This window comes from Myotis daubentonii, chromosome 7, assembly GCF_963259705.1.
Source record: "Myotis daubentonii chromosome 7, mMyoDau2.1, whole genome shotgun sequence".
In the NCBI taxonomy this organism is placed as follows: Eukaryota; Metazoa; Chordata; class Mammalia; order Chiroptera; family Vespertilionidae; genus Myotis; species Myotis daubentonii.
The window spans coordinates 28396916-28415570 of record NC_081846.1 but is presented as its reverse complement, the minus strand read 5'-3'; the positions used below and the strand labels follow the sequence as shown (position 1 = coordinate 28415570).

At 40.3% G+C, this 18655-nt stretch overlaps 1 protein-coding gene across 2 annotated transcripts in view; it reads right to left on the bottom strand.

Annotated features, from left to right (window-relative positions):
• Nucleotides 1–18055, bottom strand: part of COL4A3 (collagen type IV alpha 3 chain) — a 136269-nt gene extending 118214 nt beyond the window's left edge. For both annotated transcript variants that reach the window (XM_059703357.1, XM_059703356.1), the window contains exon 1: nucleotides 17718–18055. In XM_059703357.1, the coding sequence (XP_059559340.1) occupies nucleotides 17718–17825 (108 nt within the window). In that variant the 5' untranslated portion in view covers nucleotides 17826–18055. The remainder of the gene's footprint in view (nucleotides 1–17717) is intronic.
• Between the last annotated feature and the right edge of the window lie 600 nt (nucleotides 18056–18655).

Here is an 18655-nt window from a genome sequence, read left to right as displayed (position 1 = left end):
AGTTATCACTTTCTAACTTCGGGCACCTCAAAAAAACCCCAATGTTAATACTGAAATTTATTTTTTAAAGTCCTTTAATAAGTTAGAAAGAAGCCAAGATTTCTATAAAGAAAGGTTGCTATATTTGGGCCTAAAATACTTTTCTATTGGAGAACAATAAGATAATATCTGGTATTACTAATATTTACTTTAATTTTAGAAAATAAATAATTTGGGGACATTTTTCCCATAAGACTCCATAAAGGCAAAATAATAGGGATTGTTGTTTGAGAGTTTATGATGGACCACAGCCTTGTGCACAGTGAGTCCATTGACCTGTGGACCAATCAGATTCTCTCTGGAGTTGGAACTTAAATGCCTGGTGGTGATAGTGGAAGCCCAAACCAACAGAGAGATGCAGAAGAGACACATTCTGGCAGGAGATGTCAATGAGCAGAAACCATGAGGATGTAGAAGCTGAGCAAGCAGAAACCATGAGACATAGCACACACAGGGCAGAGGGTAAGGTGGTTGGTTGGCTGGGGCAGAAATGAAAGAAGCAGAAACTTCTACAGAATTTCTATAATTCCTGCTGTTGAAGGGACAATGAGTTACTTTGGTCATTAAAGCTGCATATTCCTAAAATAACTTCCATTATCCATGAGACCTGAATCAAGATTTAGATTCCTGTTTCTCTTATTGCTAAATGTGTATACTTATGGAAAACTTGATTTCTTGAGATACTGGGAGAATCTCTGTTCCCCATCGAAAAAGGTTCATCCAGGTATATATGACTAAACCAGCATGCATACTCATTTAGGTAGTACACAGCTCTTCCCTGCTGCCATTCTTTGCCCTTGTCATGGCCACACCATTCAAAGCCCATATTTGCAAAAGCATTGTCAGATTTTCAGTTTCATCCCTGGTAAATCTGATCTAGTGCAGAGTGAACACCATCATTTTCCCATCCTCATGCTTATCCTCCTCCCAATTTTCTCATTTTTCAGAAGAATCCATTCAGCATATCAGTCCATATTTAAAAGGTCCCTGATTCAGGGAGATGAACAATTACTCTCTTACCCTGAGTAAGGTACTCTGACCTTTACAGATATGTCATCTTGATCACAAGGATAGGAGACATTTATTTCTATGCACCTGGAATTTCACCACGTGTACTGAAAATATCTGGAAAATGTCTGATAAGTGAGGAGACCATCAATCAATAAGAGGGGGCTTTTCCAAGTAGTTTTGAACTTATTGTTCCCGGTAGAATTTTCCATGTCAGTGACAAGCATCTAAGTTTATGATATTGTCAAGGACTAAATTTTCTTTACATTTCAACTCTATATCCCTAGTATTGATGTACTATTTAATTTCCCTGCTAAGTGTGTTTAAGATAAATTAAGTACTTAAATATACAGTTGATTCTTAAATATTTATTTCTTGATGGGTTCAAAATTTCTTTTAAAGCAGTAAGTTAACAATATAGTTTGTTTTTTGGGGCACATGTTTACCTGGAGCTTTTTCTAGGATGCATTTGTTATTTATAGTAAGTTATAGTTATATTGACTATCAAACGCTAGCTTTTATGCCCAACCAAATTAATTGCATTTTTCTTTAACCTTCACACAATAAAGTCTAATTATTATGTGACTTATTGCTATATATATTCATATGTGTATTTCACATTGTCCAACACTAAATGTGGCACGGTGAATGCATAAGGTCAGTATCAATATGATTCTTACAAGTTGTTACGAAGGAGACTTAAAAAGGGAATATTTCATATTCTTCACATGTGTCCTGAGCAAGGGCATTTCATCTTATAGAATACCTCTGAAAAACTGATGATCTATACTTTTCCCCATGGCATGCCAGTCTTAGTAAAATCTACCAATAAGGAATCTACTTGCCTTCTTAATATAACCCAACTCAAGATCCTCCTAAGTTGACAACAGAGAAAGAACCTCCTTGGGAGAATTGGCTGGATTTTGTAGCTTCGATTTGTATTAACATAATTCAAATTCCCCTTGGGAGGTCCCTCACTATTAGCTGCTACCTATGCTAGCCTTTTCTCAGAAGAGCAGTTGCTTTGATGCCACCATTAACACTGGACTTGGGGGAGACAGGTCACTATTGCATTCTCCTCTTATTTCCTAGTAGGGCAGCTGAGACAGTGGTATCATCATAATTATGAGTGATGGGCAATCATCTTCAACCAAACTCTCCATCAAAAGAGCTAGCATTGTTTGACTTCTTCAATGTACAGTCCACTCTGTTTTTGTCAGAGCTCTTCCTGCCCAATGCTGGGTAGACTCTCTGAGTGACAGGCTGTCTCTAACATCTGGGAACTCTTCCAGGGACCCACAGGTCTGGAACTCCAGGCCCAGAGAGTGAGGCCCAGAGAGAGGCAGACATCCCCCCTGTTCCATCCTTCTGATGCAGTGTTTCTACAGGAGAGCTCCAAGGACCACTTGCACCAGAATCATGTGACAAGTGCAGGTTCCTAGGCCACACCATGAGGATTTTGCCAGGAAATCTGCATTTTAAAATAATCTCCACAAAAGACTGTTTTGCAGACTAAAGTCTGAGAACTACTGACCCAAGGCTTTCCTTCTGAATTACAGTTCTCTTTCAACTTCTTCCCTGATTCCTGACAGGGAACATTCATCTAATTAGCCATGGGTTGGGCCTCACCTCTGGATCTCAACAGGACCAAATATTTATAAAAGATTAAAATAGCAACATGGTGGTTGGAGTGGGGAAAACTGGTGCACTGTATAACAAATAAAATAAAATACAAATCCCTTTTATCTTTGAAGATGGATACACTACCTTAAACCCACATTTTACATTATTTTTCCAGTAGTAATGACTGCTTTACCTTACATTTAAGAGCAAGAAAAATTGTAAAATTGTTCTTTTCTTCAGATGGCTAAAAGGTAATCAGTTCCTATGGAGATTTTTTCTGATTTTTGTGTAGTTACAGTACCAACTAACTACCTGGGGTGATTGTCGAGAGCCCTGTGGCAGATCACCTGAAGCCATCCATCCTCCATTTAATCAGTAATAAACTAAACCTTGTACTTGGCCAGAAACTTTTAAATTTTTTTTTACAACTTGGTTGACTGAATTCACTCCTAAATAAAAGAATTCAACCTAATGTCAAAAGTCCAATGAGGCAGCTATGCAAAGTGAGGATCAAGAATGTGTGCACAAGTTTTAGAGAGAATTTTTCCAAAATGTGCATAATGGAAAAAAAAGATTAGACTTTTTGTATACTTAAGATGCTCTATTTGGTTAGGTTGATTCTGGGTTTGAACTTTAAACATGCTCAAATTAAGTTACTTAGAGCAGTTAAAAAATTATTTCTGGTGGAGAAGAAAAGGCAGACCTTAAAAAGTGAAAGGGCATATTTAATGAAAACAGACTTGGAAACGAATACCAAAATACAGCAGTACAGCAAAACATTTAAGTCCTTCTTGGTAAACACATGCAAGGACCATAACTTCTCAAGGGGCATGGATGAGCAAGGCAGAGGGCTGAAACCAAGCTGGCAAGCCAGGAATGAATGTCTAAGTCATCTAGCTATTCCAAATCCCATCTTTTGAGTTGGGATAATATTCAATGTTTATCATGTATTTTGTAAGGTTGATTTAGTTAATCTTGAATTTACCTGGGCTGACACTCATGCTGGATATATATAAAGCATAAAATGCCTCATAATTTGATGATAAGCAATGATTAATCAGTAATTCAGTTCTCACATGCCCCAGTCCATCTTGGGTAACTGCCAGGTCAGTTTCCTAGCAAAAGCACATCCACGCACGCTGGTTGGTGCAAATTGTTGCTCCTGAAGGTAACTCTCTCCTCACATGTTAATATCGGAGGATCCTTAGCTGGGGTAGAAGGCTGCTGACCCACCAGTTCTGCTGGCTAGACTGTTGTCTGGATTCCTGAATCCTTGCCAGGGTTCTTTGGTGGCAAGCAACAGAAATTACTTATGCTAACTGAATGATAAAAGAGGAATTTGTTGGAATAGGGTAGCACACAGAAGTTGAAGAAAAGTTAAATAAACAGGCCTCAGAAGAGTTCAGCCTCCGGGCTCTTGTGAGGATCAAGGTACAAAAACTAACGGGGAATGTTCCAGGCATGCTGTCAGGATGGATAAGATCCTTGCCCTTTCAGTTGTAGATTCAAATTCCTGGAGAGGGCACTTGAATGGTTCAGTGTAGGTTATGTGCCCAACCCTTGGCTAAGTGACACTGTGAGGGGAAGCAAGTTTTCTCAGGTACAATCAACACAGTAACACCAGAGGAGAAAAGGAGAGTGGTCAGGAAAAAAGAGCAGACATCCACTGCCCCGTTTTCTGGTATCACCTGCTTTCTATCTGCCTGCCTGCCTGTTGATCTTGTCTTTTCTTACTGAGAGTCCTTTCTGGCCAAGTTTGATAACCACTAAGTTTGAGTCAGTCTTCTCTTTGGTTTGACCTAAAGCCTGAAGTCAAATACATTTCCAATGAGCCCTCTGATTTGTGTTCCCCTTTTTGTCATCTACTACTTGGCTCTGGCCACTGGTTGGAACATTCAGATGTTTCTGGGCCACCAGTTTCTCAGAAATTCTCCAGATTCATCCTGTCCTTATGCTGGTTACTTTTATCCTAGGCTCTTTTGCCCCAAATGCTTAAATTTACCAGAACAATTCAAGATATTTATCTATATACTTCCAAAATTTTTGCAAAATGGCACAGCAAACAAACAGATCCACTCTACTTCCTTTGGAAATGCATAATCCTTAGAAATCTATTTACTTAGAAATTACTTTCCATATGTTCCAAAGTCAAATCTTTTAAAAAAATCCAATGTTAGTGAATGCAGTGTCATTAGGAACAATTCTAATTGAATTCATGTGTATTCCTGTTGATAAATTGAAGTTAAAAAAATAAAACATATACTTTGTGAAATAATTAGAAACTAATTTTTAGAAATGTGTAGCTCAATTGCTCTCAGTATGCAACAAAAGATTGTAAAGTAAACTGAAAGATGTCTGACCACTGAGGTCTAGTAGGTAAAATCCGAATGATGATTTGGTCAAGTACTGCCGAATATCACTGCTGATCACCATGAACACTTACTGAGTTACTAATGCAACAGGCAAAGTTTTAAGCATTTATAGACATTATCATGTTTAATCATCATCATATATATAAACCTATAGGTTCATATTATTGTCTCCATTTTACAGAGAAGGAAAGCAAAGCTTAACCACTTAGCTAGGGTCACATAGCTAGTTCTTAGTGGAGTGAGTTATATAATGGTTGACTTTCTAGCATCTCAAACAAGTTTGGGCTTGTTAAAATTTTTTACATGAGAAAAGAGTCCTCAGATTAAAACAGATGAGAAATGATGGATTCAGAGTTCAGGAAGGTATTATGATTTGAATCAGCAGTCCCTTAACTTTATTTGAATGCATAGCTATGCACATTTATATTTCCCCAGATGGTCCCAGAGATAGACTGATGGTGATCACCTTTTGGGGGGTCTTGGTTAACTACAGTGGTTCTGATGAACATGATCATCTTCAATTTGCTTATAGAGTTAGAAACTGCCATTCCAATTTTAGAAACAAAAAGCGCTGCCCTTCTTCATAGCGAATAAACAGACAAATTCTAGGCCAATAAAAGCTTACAATAACAACAACAAAGAACCCACTATATTTAGACCAATTCAGTGATTTATCCAAATGACAGAGCATAGCAGTTTCACATGTAAAAACACGTCTGGCTTCAGTGAGGTTTTTCTGACTGCTACTTTCTGAAGGTGAACTTTATTAAAATAGATTCCCAGGTAAATCATTTACAGTATGCTAGTGGGCGGATGTTCAGTGTGATTGACATTAGTCTTCTGTTTTGACTTCAGTAACTGTTAAACACATTGCATTCATGTTAACTTGCTTAAGTGAAAAGTATTTGAATCTTTTATGTGATGGTTCAAGAGGGGTCTGACTTATATTTTGTTTTAGGTGAAGGTGAAAATTCTCAATATTTTCCTCTTTTACAAAATTGTGGGTCTTAAAGTTTTTTCTTTATATCAATTCTTGATTTTTTTTTCTGCACTCCATTTGTTTCCAAGATCATAAAGTGGCCATTATATAAGATACTGAGGTTATAATGAATTGCAGAGTTTACTGTTTGACTTGACATTAAATTAATTCAATTTTAATTTAGATACATGGTTTAAGCCAGATCAGTCTTCAAGAAACCTAGAAAAAGTCTAAGAGATCCGAGGCCCAAATGTCACCTGCTGGGAGGACATAAAAATGGGCGAGAGAAGCATGAGGAGATAGGGTAGATGAAGAGGTGCTGGGAGAGAGAAATGTTGCTCTTCGGCATGTTGATTGGAAATGGGCCATTTTCTCCGAATGCTTGGAATGATCTAAAACCACTGAGATGCCCTATGGTGATGGCTGAGGGGGTCTTTGGACTTACCTGATTCCTGACTTATAGCTGAGGGTGAGGCTGAAGGGGCACTGAGAAATGGTGGGCTGATTAAGGTGAGAGTCTTTATAATTGTCTAATGCTAGGCTGACTCCAGGTCTCTAATGAGAAAAATAACTGCTAAGCCCCTTGTATAAAAAATTTATACTGGTTTATCTAATAATAAGACTCCCACTACTATAGGAGTCTTACAAAAAGATATGTGGGCAAGAATTCATCCTAGCTTTGTTTATAATATCAAAAATTCAGGGGAAAGAAACCTAAACATGATATATCAACATGATGGAATAGGATGCATTTGATTCTAAAAGGTATTTGATTATGTGAGAAAGAAAGTAATAACCATATAATGTCAAAAAAGGAAGATACAAAATTCTATATGATTTCACTTTATACAAATATAACACAATATTAACACTGTCTATTCTAGGTTTTTATATTAGTAGTACTATTTTTATACTTATCTATAGATCTCGAATGTTCACAAATGGGCATATATTACTTTTATTTTTTAAAAAAAAGATCAACATAGAAAAAATATCTTTGCTCAATCTGATAACTAGTTCTAGAGACTTCATCTTGAAACTTCCCAAGGAGTCAGCCTCTGTATAAAGGATATTCCAAGGGGTTCCTTAGCCCAGTGCATTGCACTTAATGAGCTCAGTGAATGGGCACCAAGTGAATTTATACTTTCTACCCTGTTGCAGCTGATTACATATTAATGGAATTTGAGGGAGGCTGTATGCCAAAGCTGGTTACATGGCTTCTCTTTTAAATACATGCCAAAGAGCCTATATTTTAAAGCTAAAAAAAGAAATAATTTATTATCATTAATTGTTACCCAGGATTATCTCCATAATTAACAGGTATTTTCATTGAAGTGTTTGGAAAGTAACCATGAAAGTGATGAAATCACTGGGTGAGTTGTAGCATCATTATTCACATGGGATGGTGCAAAGTAAATAAGACAGTTCATTTTTAATGGGGACAGTGCTGAGGGAGGATGGCATTTCTGCTGATGTTTCTAAATAATGTTATTAGAAAATACCAGCAGCAAAGAATGCACTGAATAATATTTTTGAAAATATAAAAACTCCTTAATACATTCCAGGAAGTTGATACTGGGTCACAAAAATAACAGGAGAATTAAATGTGTATAAGAAACATATTTGGACTATTGCTTTTTTGACATGGAAACTCATTCCTGTCTCAATACAACTTGGCATTTGTAGAACACTTTCCTGTGTGCAAAATGTGTTCAAGTGCATTATTTCTGGAGATAGGAGGGGTAGGTTTTATCAACCACATCTTATAATAGAGGAAATGGAGAGCCTTGGGATTCAATTGACCTGCCCCAAACTATCCCTGCACAGGATGAGAGGTCTTACTGCTGCCATGTGCTGCTTCTCTTGGGTGGCAGGGCGCCTCAGATGCCCTTGCCTGCGTGACTGCTCGCCTGGGATGTGGGGATACTGCTTGTTCAGGTCTTCTGAGTCTGAATGCTCCGTCTATGAAAGGCCTGAGCAGGTCGCAGTGAGTACAAAACTCTGACCAGTTTTATGGGCACAGCCTCAGGCACATGCAGTGTTTGATCGATCTTGGTCCTCCACTCCAACTGCATCGATAGCAATTAGCACTGGTATCTATACAGGCATTTAGTCTGGCTTCCAATTGGTAGGGACCTTATCTTATGAGATTTCAGATACAGCACTGTTCTTAGTTTTATCACTTTTTGGAAGGGCTTGTGGAATCTGCAATATAAGGAGAATCCAGCCCTGTTATTAAAAGCTGACCCGGCTCCAGCTGGGGCAGAGGCTGAGAGAAGGTAAAAGTACCATCAGCAACTCTACATGCTGCTTTCTGCCCGTGCCAACAAATTGAAGTACTTTAAAGATAAACTATGGCCGAAACCGGTTTGGCTCAGTGGATAGAGCATCGGCCTGCGGTCTCAAGGGTCCCAGGTTCGATTCCGGTCAAGGGCATGTACCTGGGTTGCGGGCACATCCCCAGTAGGAGATGTGCAGGAGGCAGCTGATCGATGTTTCTCTCTCATCGATGTTTCTAGCTCTCTATCTCTCTCCCTTCCTCTCTGTAAAAAATCAATAAAATGTATTTAAAAAAAAAAAAAAAAAAAAAAAAAGATAAACTATGTTCTAAAGTCACTGGAATCTTACTTTCTGACTCCATTACCCTTACACATTTGCTTCATCTAAACCCTGCAGGTTTGCTGTTTTTACTGATCTTTGTCCTTCCTTCTCAACTCCACTTAAGTTTTGCTTTCCCAAACTTGCCTGGTCCCAGCATGTGTAATTTCATTGTTACTGTCTGTGAACTTATCTAAACCTCTCACTTGGTGGCATTCTCTGTGACAGCAGGAAGGAACATTGGTTTAATCTACCTTTGTCCCAGCATCTAGCTGAATGAATAAATAAAGCCTTCAATATTTCATCTGAAAAAATAGAGTTTTCTTTTTAGGCTTATGCCAAAGGGTTCAAGAATCTATTAATTCTTTATTGAATTTTAGTTTTGGTATTTAATACAATGTTGGCCTCATTCCATGAACATTCATTGAGGACCAGTAGTACCAGTGTGATGCCAAGAGCTGGACCCAGAAGGGTGGGTAAGGCATGACACCCATCTTCAAGAAGATCAGTAGGAGAAATCCCTAGAAACAAGTTAAACTCTTTCTAGATTGAAGAAACAAATAATACTTCAGTAAATAAAATCATTTCATTGATGCTTTGAATATAAAAGGATAATAGTGTCAAGAATCATTCTTTCGCCCTAGCCGGCTTGGTTCAGTGGATAGAGTGTCAACCTGCAGACTGAAGGGTTGCAGGTTTGATTCCAGTCAAGGGCATATGCCTGGGTTGCGGGTTGTGGGCTCGATCCCCAGTAGGGGGCATGCAGGAAGCAGCCGATCAATGATTCTCTCTCATCATTGATGTTTCTATCTCCTGTCCCTTCCTCTGATATCAATAAAAATATATTTTTAAAAAAATCATTCTTTCTCGATAACCAAAGCATTTTAAAAATCAATCTTATCTCAAATATTGCTAAGTTAGTTAAATGATGAATAAAGTGGCATCTGACACTCCCCTTAGATTATCTGGGAAGTTTTTGGTAGGGAAGAGCTCTAACAAAGAGCCCTAATAACCAGAACTCGCAATTCTAAACCCACTTCTTGTGCTAACTTGATAAATGCCCTTGGATAAGACTCTCATCTATAAATCAGGAATGCTATTACCTTGACATTGTACTCAAGAATGCATAAAATCAGACAGTTGATAAATCATCTACATATAAAATTATTTAAAATATGATTTTCTAAATGTTTATCTTCAAGGAGCTCCATTGTAGCATTATTTCTCAATAATTACAGATAACCAAAATATTAAATAGAAGGGCATTAATAAGTTATGGTACAAACCTACAATGAAATATACTCTGTAGACACTTACAAATGATATCTGAAATAGTTAATGACTCAAAAATTTTACCAGTCAATTATTAGGTGGAAAAAAAAGTAGAATTAAAAAAAAAAAAGTCTAGTCTGGATGGTGTGGTTCAGTGGTTGAGCATGAACCCATGAGCCAGAAGGTCACAGTTCGATTCCTGTTCAGGGCACATGCCAAGGTTGTGGCCACAGTCCCCAGTGTGGGGCATGCAGGAGGTAGCTGATAGATGATTCTCTCTCATAATTGATGTCTCTATCTTTCCCTCTCCCTTCCTCTCTCTGAAATCAATAAAAACATACAAAAATATTTTTTTAAATGTCTAGAAGGGGATACACCAAAATGTTACCAGTAAACATCTGCAGTGTCATGATTATAGACAGTTTTTATTTTTATATTTCTTTTTGTGCTTTTAAACATGTTCTAAACTTTGTACAGCACATAAAATTGTTTAAAAGCCAGCATGTGAACTCTTCAGCTTTCCCAATATCACATATAAATAAACAACAGAAAACTATCCTGTCACGTGGTGAAACTCAAAAATGAGTTGTCTTGGGTCTTTCCAGACATACTTTGTCCTTTGATTCTCAGGGAAAACACTGAAGCTTTCTCAACTTTCCATTTGCAGAGCTTTTTCCTTGAGAAGTTCAAGTAACAACAAAATATCCTGTGGGGGAAAAAATCCAATGACCTGACTGTTTTGTCTACATAATGATGAATCTCCCAAGGTTTCTAAATACACTTGAACTCATTTTTAAACAGTGGAATCACTGCTCTAAGACCAATTTGAAGAGACAATCTAATGAACAAACATTGATCTTAAAGTTTAAAGATGGAAAATTCCTAACTTGTCCCAAACTACTGTCAGAAAAGTAAAAGATTTTATATGGTTATGTTTTTTTGTTTGTTTGTTTTTGGTCTTGTTTTTTAATCCTCACCTGAGGATATTTTTCCATTGATTTTTTGAGAGAGTAGAAGAGAGAGGGAAAGACAGAGAAAAATATCGATGTGAGAGAAACACATTGATTGGTTGCTTCCTGCATGAACTCTGACCAGGGCCCCGGCCGGGGAGGAGCCTGCAACCCAGGTACATGTCCTTGACTGGAATTAAAACTAGGACCCTTCAGTCTGCAGGCCGATGCTTTATCCACTGAGCCAAACTGGCTAGGGCATATGGTTATGTTTTAAATAGTTCTGAGAATTCCACTTTTTAAAAACCATTAATTCATCACAATAATTATTACTAAAATGCTGAGAATATTAAATACTCTTTAAACATGTGTGTGTGCATTTATAGGACACATATCTTAGCTTAGGTGTGTACAAATAAATTGAACCATGAACTGGATTTTTTAACCTTCCTTAGTGTGTACATGAATGATCATCAAATTAAGAGCACTGAATCAATGAACAGGGACAGATTGAGCAACTGCTATGTTGATTTAGACCAGTGGTTCTCAACCTGTGGGTTGCGACCCCTTTGGCAGTCAAACAACCCTTTCACAGGGGTCGCCTAAGACCATCCTGCATATCAGATATTTACATTACGATTCATAACAGTAGCAACATTACAGTTATGAAGTAGCAACGAAAATAATTTTATGGTTGGGTCACAACATGAGGAACTGTATTTAAAGGGCCAGAGGGTTGAGAACCACTGAATTAGACTGATTCCCCTTCTTTCCTCTCTTTCTGACTTGCAAGACATAGCCAAAGAGAAACCAACATGACTTGTCTCCCGTTTTGTCACTTGTCCTTTACGTAAGTTGGATTCCCAAGGAGAGAACAAATCTTTAAAACTGGAGTCATGTCACAGTCCTGAGTGCCATCTCCAGACTGCTTATGGAGGCTGGCACTGTTCTCAGACAACAGTGTGCCCACAAACGCCTGTGGAGCTGGTTAAAATGCAGATTCCCACTGGGGAGGTTTGAGGTGGGCCCACGTGACATTCTGCCTTCCTAACCAGCATGGGGTTGGGTGGAGGTGGGGTGGGGCTGGTGTTGCTGGTTCTTTGAGTGAGGAGCTCTTCACCTCCTTCCAGCAGGTCCTTAACTGGTTTCACTCTTCCCTGGCTTAGAGCCCCTTCAGGCCCTGGCCTACATTGGCTGCGACAAGGGCTCTTCAGGTACAGCATCAACTTCCTGCCCTGGGCCTCACAGCCACATTCAGCAAATTAAGACCTGTCTAGTCTAAATGAGTTTGAGGAGAGAATGACAGAGACACATCAACAGGAATGAAAGAAGAATGTTTTCATCACACCACTTGAGAAGTGGGCCCATTACCAAGTCACAGTGTGAATTCATTACTCATCCAGTACTAATGTCTTGTGAATAGCTCTTTATGTTATAATATTAATTTGTTCAGTGCAAACATTAAGATTATATGATGTTTAGCCACATGCAGTCTTGTGGACTGATTTCACCTTGTGCAGTGAGCAATTTTCCATCCTCCATGAGCACAACCACCCTGACCCCAACCCCTTGGGGTACCCTGGTTCCCTGCTTCCCTTTCCTCACTCCACCTCTAGCAAAATACTCAGTATATACATTCCCTTTGTGGTGAGCAAATTAACTCAACTTTTTCTCTTTCTTTTTACAAAAAAACTTCTGTTAGTCTGGTTTTATTCTTTGAAAACCCAGGAGCCATAAAATTGGAAGTGTCTGGCCTCTCTCTGCCATGGAGAAACCCTGGCCTGGCCACATTCTTCAATGCTTCCCAAGGCTGTCTCCATGTAAGGGCTTAGCCTGTGAGTCAGTTCCTTAGAGAGCTGTTCCCAACCACCTCTAGCTATGGTAGAATCTCTCTTTCTCCGTCACCACATCCCATTCTGTCCTGGCAGGCACCACGATCTAGTTACACACTTGTTTGCTGGGCTGTTGTCTCTCTGCCCTACTCTGCTAGGCTCCTAACCATGGCCAGGGATGAAGACTGTCTAGTTTTTCAGTGAATTCCCAACACCTGGACACATGTCTAAGTCTCTGTCCCATTCTCTCCGTCCTGCTTTTCATAGTAATAATCAAATAACTATAGCTAGAATATAAAAACTGGCTACTTACTTTGTACCAGGCATTGTATTGAATACTTTATCTACAATACATAAAGTACCACCACTTTCAGATAACAAAAACATGGCTCTTTTGGGAGGTAACTGGTTCAAGGTAACACTAAACCTGCTACCTGGCTGAACTCTAGTGATGTCTAGTTTACAGTTGAAGAAGAAAGGTGAGGTGTGCCATATTGGTTTTTAATATCTCTCTCCTTATCTCCATTTCTCCAAGTGTTTGCTGTTTTGGCAATGTTTAATTCTTTTTTTAAAATATATTTTTATTGATTTTTACAGAGAGGAAGGGAGAGGGATAGAGAGTTGGAGACAGTGATGAGAGAGAAACACCGATCAGCTGCCTCCTGCATACCTCCTACTGGGGATGTGCCCGCAACCAAGGTACATGCACTTGACCGGAATCAAACCTGGGATCTTTTGGTCCGCAGGCCAATGCTCTATCCACTGAGCCAAACTTCCTCATATTTTGATAATGGGGCAATATAATTGAATATATATAAATGGTAATGTGTATAGCTTTAAGCATTTGTAGCCAGAACCAACCACCTTAACTTTCTGGAGAAAAAGTTGTACAGATATTTAGGCACAACCCATATGGAATGGTTCTAGATCTAGAGCTTTCTTTTATTATTGACAATTAAAGTAGATTTAAAAATCTGAAAATTACAATCAACAGAAGAGAGAATTAAAAATTGAAAGATGAGTATGAGTATGTTTCATATAATGCAGCCTGGTGGGAAGCAGCACCAGAACAAAAGCTCAAAATGCCACAACTTGGTCTCAAGTACAACTGGCAATTGGTCTCATAGGGAGTCTGCATAACCCTCATACTTCATGACAGTTGTTCTGTAGAGAGAAGAATTTTATCCAATGGCTCCTGTCTCCCACTGGGCAAAGATTTCCCCCATAGGTGTTAATTCCCTACATTTCTAGAGCACAATAAGAAGGCATGAGATAGAATCTACAGGAGCCATCAGGCTGTGCCTGTGTCAGGTCTGTGGCCAAGGTGACAGCTGGGGAAGTAAGTCCCCACAACCCAGGAGCAAAGTGAGGCCAAGAGGAGCTGAGTAGCATCTGGAAGGGATCTGATATAAGAAGTTAGAAGAACTGGAGGAAAAGATGAGAAGGTCCAGCATGCATCCTAAGAACTCCAGGAGTAAGTGGGAAAGGAGAAATATAAAAAAGAAATTTCTGAGAATTTTCAAGATTTGATGAAAAGTATAGAATCTCAGATTAAGAAACACATGTGCACATACATTATAATTTTAATAGCATGATCAAAAATCTTGATCTAATTGATTTACATAGAAATCTTTGAAGTCAGAATATTATCTCTACCACAATTCAATAAAAAAGGTAACTAGAAAATCCCCATATTTGGGGGTATTAAAAATAAATAAACATCTAAATAATACATAGGACAAATAAATCAATTAGAAAATATTTTTAAATTTAATGATATTAAAATAGTGCTTATGAAAATGTGTGTAGTGCAGCTAAAGCAGTATTTTAGAGGAAACTTTTTAGCCTTAAATGCATTTCAACTATTCAAAGTTGCTTTATTAAAGTTAAAATACAAAATTCAACCGTGTTTTGCTCTATCTTTAATAGTTAGACTATTAAGTTTTGCAAAACATGCTATTTACAGTAGTGATAAAATTTTAATACTTTGGAAGTAAAGAAACAGAAAACCCTAAACCATTGTGAGAAAGTAAATCCCTAAATGAACACACCCATATATGAAAACAGACTCAAATATAAATGAGTGCTTGCTACACATGTTTGCAGATGTAATATTACAAAACAGTGAGGAAAGGAATGGACTGTTCAATAAGTAGTGTTGGGATAATTTGCTACCTCTATGGAAGAAGATGAAATCACGTTCTATAAGTAGAAAACAATTCCAGGATTAAAAGTTCTAAATGTAAAAGAGTTAAACTGTAAAACTTTTTTTTTTTTTTAAATGAGAACATTTTTATAATACCAGGGAAGGAAAGGATTTCTTCAAAAGATGCAAACCACAAAATACTAAGGAAAAAAATGGATAAGTTTGAGATTATAGTAGACAAAAATGTTATACATTAAGGTACCAGTAATTAAATGAGAAGATAAATCAAAGACTGGAATAAAATATTTTCTGCACATTTAAATGGCAAAATTATACACACACACACACACACACACACACACACACTCTCTAGAGTTGGCCCTGTGCATTGGTGGATTCAACCAACCTCTGCTGGAAAACAGTATTTTCCATGTGCAGTTGGGAATGAGGAAATACTGTTGTTTTTTGATCCACGGTTGGTTGAATCTGCTGATAGGAAATCCGAGGATGTGAAACCCTGGAATAGGAAGGGCTGTTGCATTTATTAAAAAAAAAAAAATTAGTAGACTCACAGTTCAAACACATGGTCAGCTGTGTGCACACTTCGTGGGGGTGGGAGATGGAGTAAAGACTGTGTGTGTGACCTCTATTTATACATTGTTTTTCCTAAAGGGGAGAAATGTGAGAGCAAACAGATTAAAGCTTAGTCATGCCTGCTTACTCTTGAGGACAGATACAATGGTGTCTGTCACATCACTTCTTGTTAGTTTGAAATGTTTCCTAATTCAACCTACATTTTTAAATTTAAAAATGAATTCTGTTGAGTGAGTATCCTCCCTAAATCCAGCTCTTATATTTACTTGCCATGTTTCTGCCCAGTCTGGACTTTTAGGGCCACAAGAGGAAAGATAAACTGTTATCTCAAATTTGACGTGTAAAAAATAATATGGGCTCCATGGTTGAGCATCGACCCAGGAACCAAGAGGTCGCTGGTTTGATTCCTGGTCAGGGCACATGCCTGGGTTGCTGGCACGATTCCCAGTGGGGGTGTGTGCAGCAGGCAGCCGATTGATGACGTCTCTCCCCATGTTTCTATCTCTCTATCCCTCTCTCTTCCGCTCTTTCTAAAAAAAAAAAAAAAAATCAATAAAAAATAATAACATGGGAATATGACAATATAATTGAAAATTAGTCTAATTAGGGGTTGTATAATCACAGAGCACACTTTTCCTGGCTGATCTTTATACACTTGTGATTCCCCTTCTCTTTCTCCACTCCTCTCTAATACATATCTCCTTTTTTTTTTTTTTTTTTTTTTTTTGAGTTTAGAAGTATGTGCAAACCCTGCTCTGGACCTTTCCCCCAAGCCTTCCCATCGCATCCATCTCCTCGAGGTTGTTTGCTTGTTGGATTTATCTATTCCCGGATTAAAGCTGGTAGACAATCTACACTGACTTGGATGAATTTCATCCATTATCCCCAGGAGTACTGAGCTACCTGGGTTGCACATTCCTAGTCTATGCAAAATACATTGGTTAGAACCAGCTCCATGTAGAGATTACATGGATTATAAACTTATAAAATGTAAAACACTAAATAGCCTAAATTTTGTAAATCAATAGGAGAAAGGCCCAATAGTTTTGGCATATTCATATTGTGGAAAACTACGCAAGGGGGCAAAAAAGAAAAAAGAGATAGATCTATCTTAAATACTGACGTGGACAGATTTATAGGTTGCAAAGGATATTAACATATAACATATAACAAACATATAACATATAACATAATATATACATATAAAATCAATCATATCACTTATGTTAAAAATGTTTGTGGGTCCACATATGTTCATGTAAATGCATAGGAAACGCTGCAAAAGAAATATGAAGTGGTGAGTGGATACCTTGTTTAGACAGAGGAGGGGGCGATGTATGGAGGTTATCAAGGGCATGTTAGCTTCATCTGTAATGTTTTAATTTACATTTTAATTTGCATGGAAAGTACTTGGATTACATGTGGCCAAGGGTTCCAAAAATCTTTTTATGGAACATAAAAAGATGGGACTATTAATATCCAATAATAATCTCAGTCATGAAATTTGTAAAACATCTGCTTATGCTTGGAAATGAAACAACTGCATTATTAACCCAAATTATTTTTCCAAATTAAAATTTTTAATATAAAAGTCACAGAAAAAGTCTGAAAAGTTGAATTTCATTTTCACAACCTAAAAATCAAGTAACTCAACTCTAGGAGCCATAACAGTATCGAGGGCACCCAACTTATCTGTAATTGCAAAGAATAAGAAATATGGGCTAGATTTAAATGAATGGGGGATCTTTCCAATTCTTACTGGAAATGAAAGTGACAGGTTGCTTCATTTATACTAACATCAGTTCTATCTCTAAGGTGATGTTCACTCTTCAGTGATGGCATCAGCTTTTCCCGATGATGCGGATTGAACACTGGAGCACAAGCTTTGGCAAGGAGGAAACCGAGACCCAGAGAGGTCAGAGTTCAGCGTGAAGTGACATCTAAGGAGCGGCAGGGCCAGGACTCCGGCTCGGGTTTTCACTACCAGCCCTGTGTGCCCTCTGCCAGGACACGCTGCCTGCTCTGATTCACCAACCTGTGAGACACGCGCCTCTCTGCATCCCGTGTTCTCACGCATTCATCCCTGGCGATCATCGACCTACCTACCCACCTGCTCCCTGGGCATCTCCGCTTGCTCACCCCCCACGCTGCCCGCCTAGGGACCTCCATGGAGCCCGCAGCCACCAGGAAGGGTCTCCAGGACAGCGCCCGGCGGGTGGGGCGGGCGTGTCCCCAGGGCGGAGGGTGGGAGCTGCAGTGCTGGGGGGGGGGGGAGGGATGGGGGTGGCGCCGCCCCGCACTCACCTTGCCCGCGGCGGGCGCGGCCGCCAGCAGCAGCAGCAGCACCTGCGCCAGCACCGGCACTGGCGGCAGCAGGAGGGCGAGCGCCCTCCGCGCCGTCCAGGGGCTCATGGTGGGCACCCGCTCAGAGTCCCGGCGAGTCCGGGTCCCGCAGGCGATCCGGCCACCGCGTCCCTTGCGTGGCTCTCGGTAGGGGAGTCCGGCGGTGAAGCTGGCCTCGCCAGCCAGCCCGGGGCGTGTTCTGTAGGGCCCAGCAGCGCCGTCCGTCCCTCCCCACCCAGGCTTTTGACTGTGGCTCCAAGGGAGGGAAGCAGTGGCTCAGGTCCCGCCCTCGTCCCCCCTCCCCTCCAACTCACCGGGCTATGTCCCTCCGACTTGGGCGCCGTGCCCAGGAGGCGAGGAAGGGCCGCGCGCCTGCGGGGCAGGTGGGCGAGGGTCCAAGGTGAGGGGTGAAGGGAGGGATGCTCCCAAAATCTTGGAGCCGAGGCGGAGCGGGGCGGGGTGCGGGGCGGAGGTGGGGAGTTTGGGGGGTGTGCGATGGGGAGGCGGCGGAGCAGAGTGAAGGGAGTGGCCAGCGGCCGTGCCCAGATTAAGTGGGAGGCGCGCTGGGTGCGGGCACTGGAGAGGCCCTGCGGGCTCCAGCTCCCGACGGTGCGAACTGGCTGCTCGCCCTTCTCCAACCGCCTGCACCTGGAGGGGCAGCTGAGTCGAATCGCGCCGGATCCGGGCGCGGCAGAGCCTGGAGGTGTGCGCCGCGCCGGCTGGAGATGAGGCGGCTCCTGGCAATGTGGGCGGCCCCCTGAGGTAAGGCGCCCAGGACCCAGTCTGGGCAGTCCCTGCCCTAGGGCCAGGGACACCTGCCGGTGGGGGCAGTGGAGGAAATCTGGCATCTCTGGTGGGGCGTGCGGGGTGGGGAGCGGGCTGGGGGGGAGGGGGCAGCT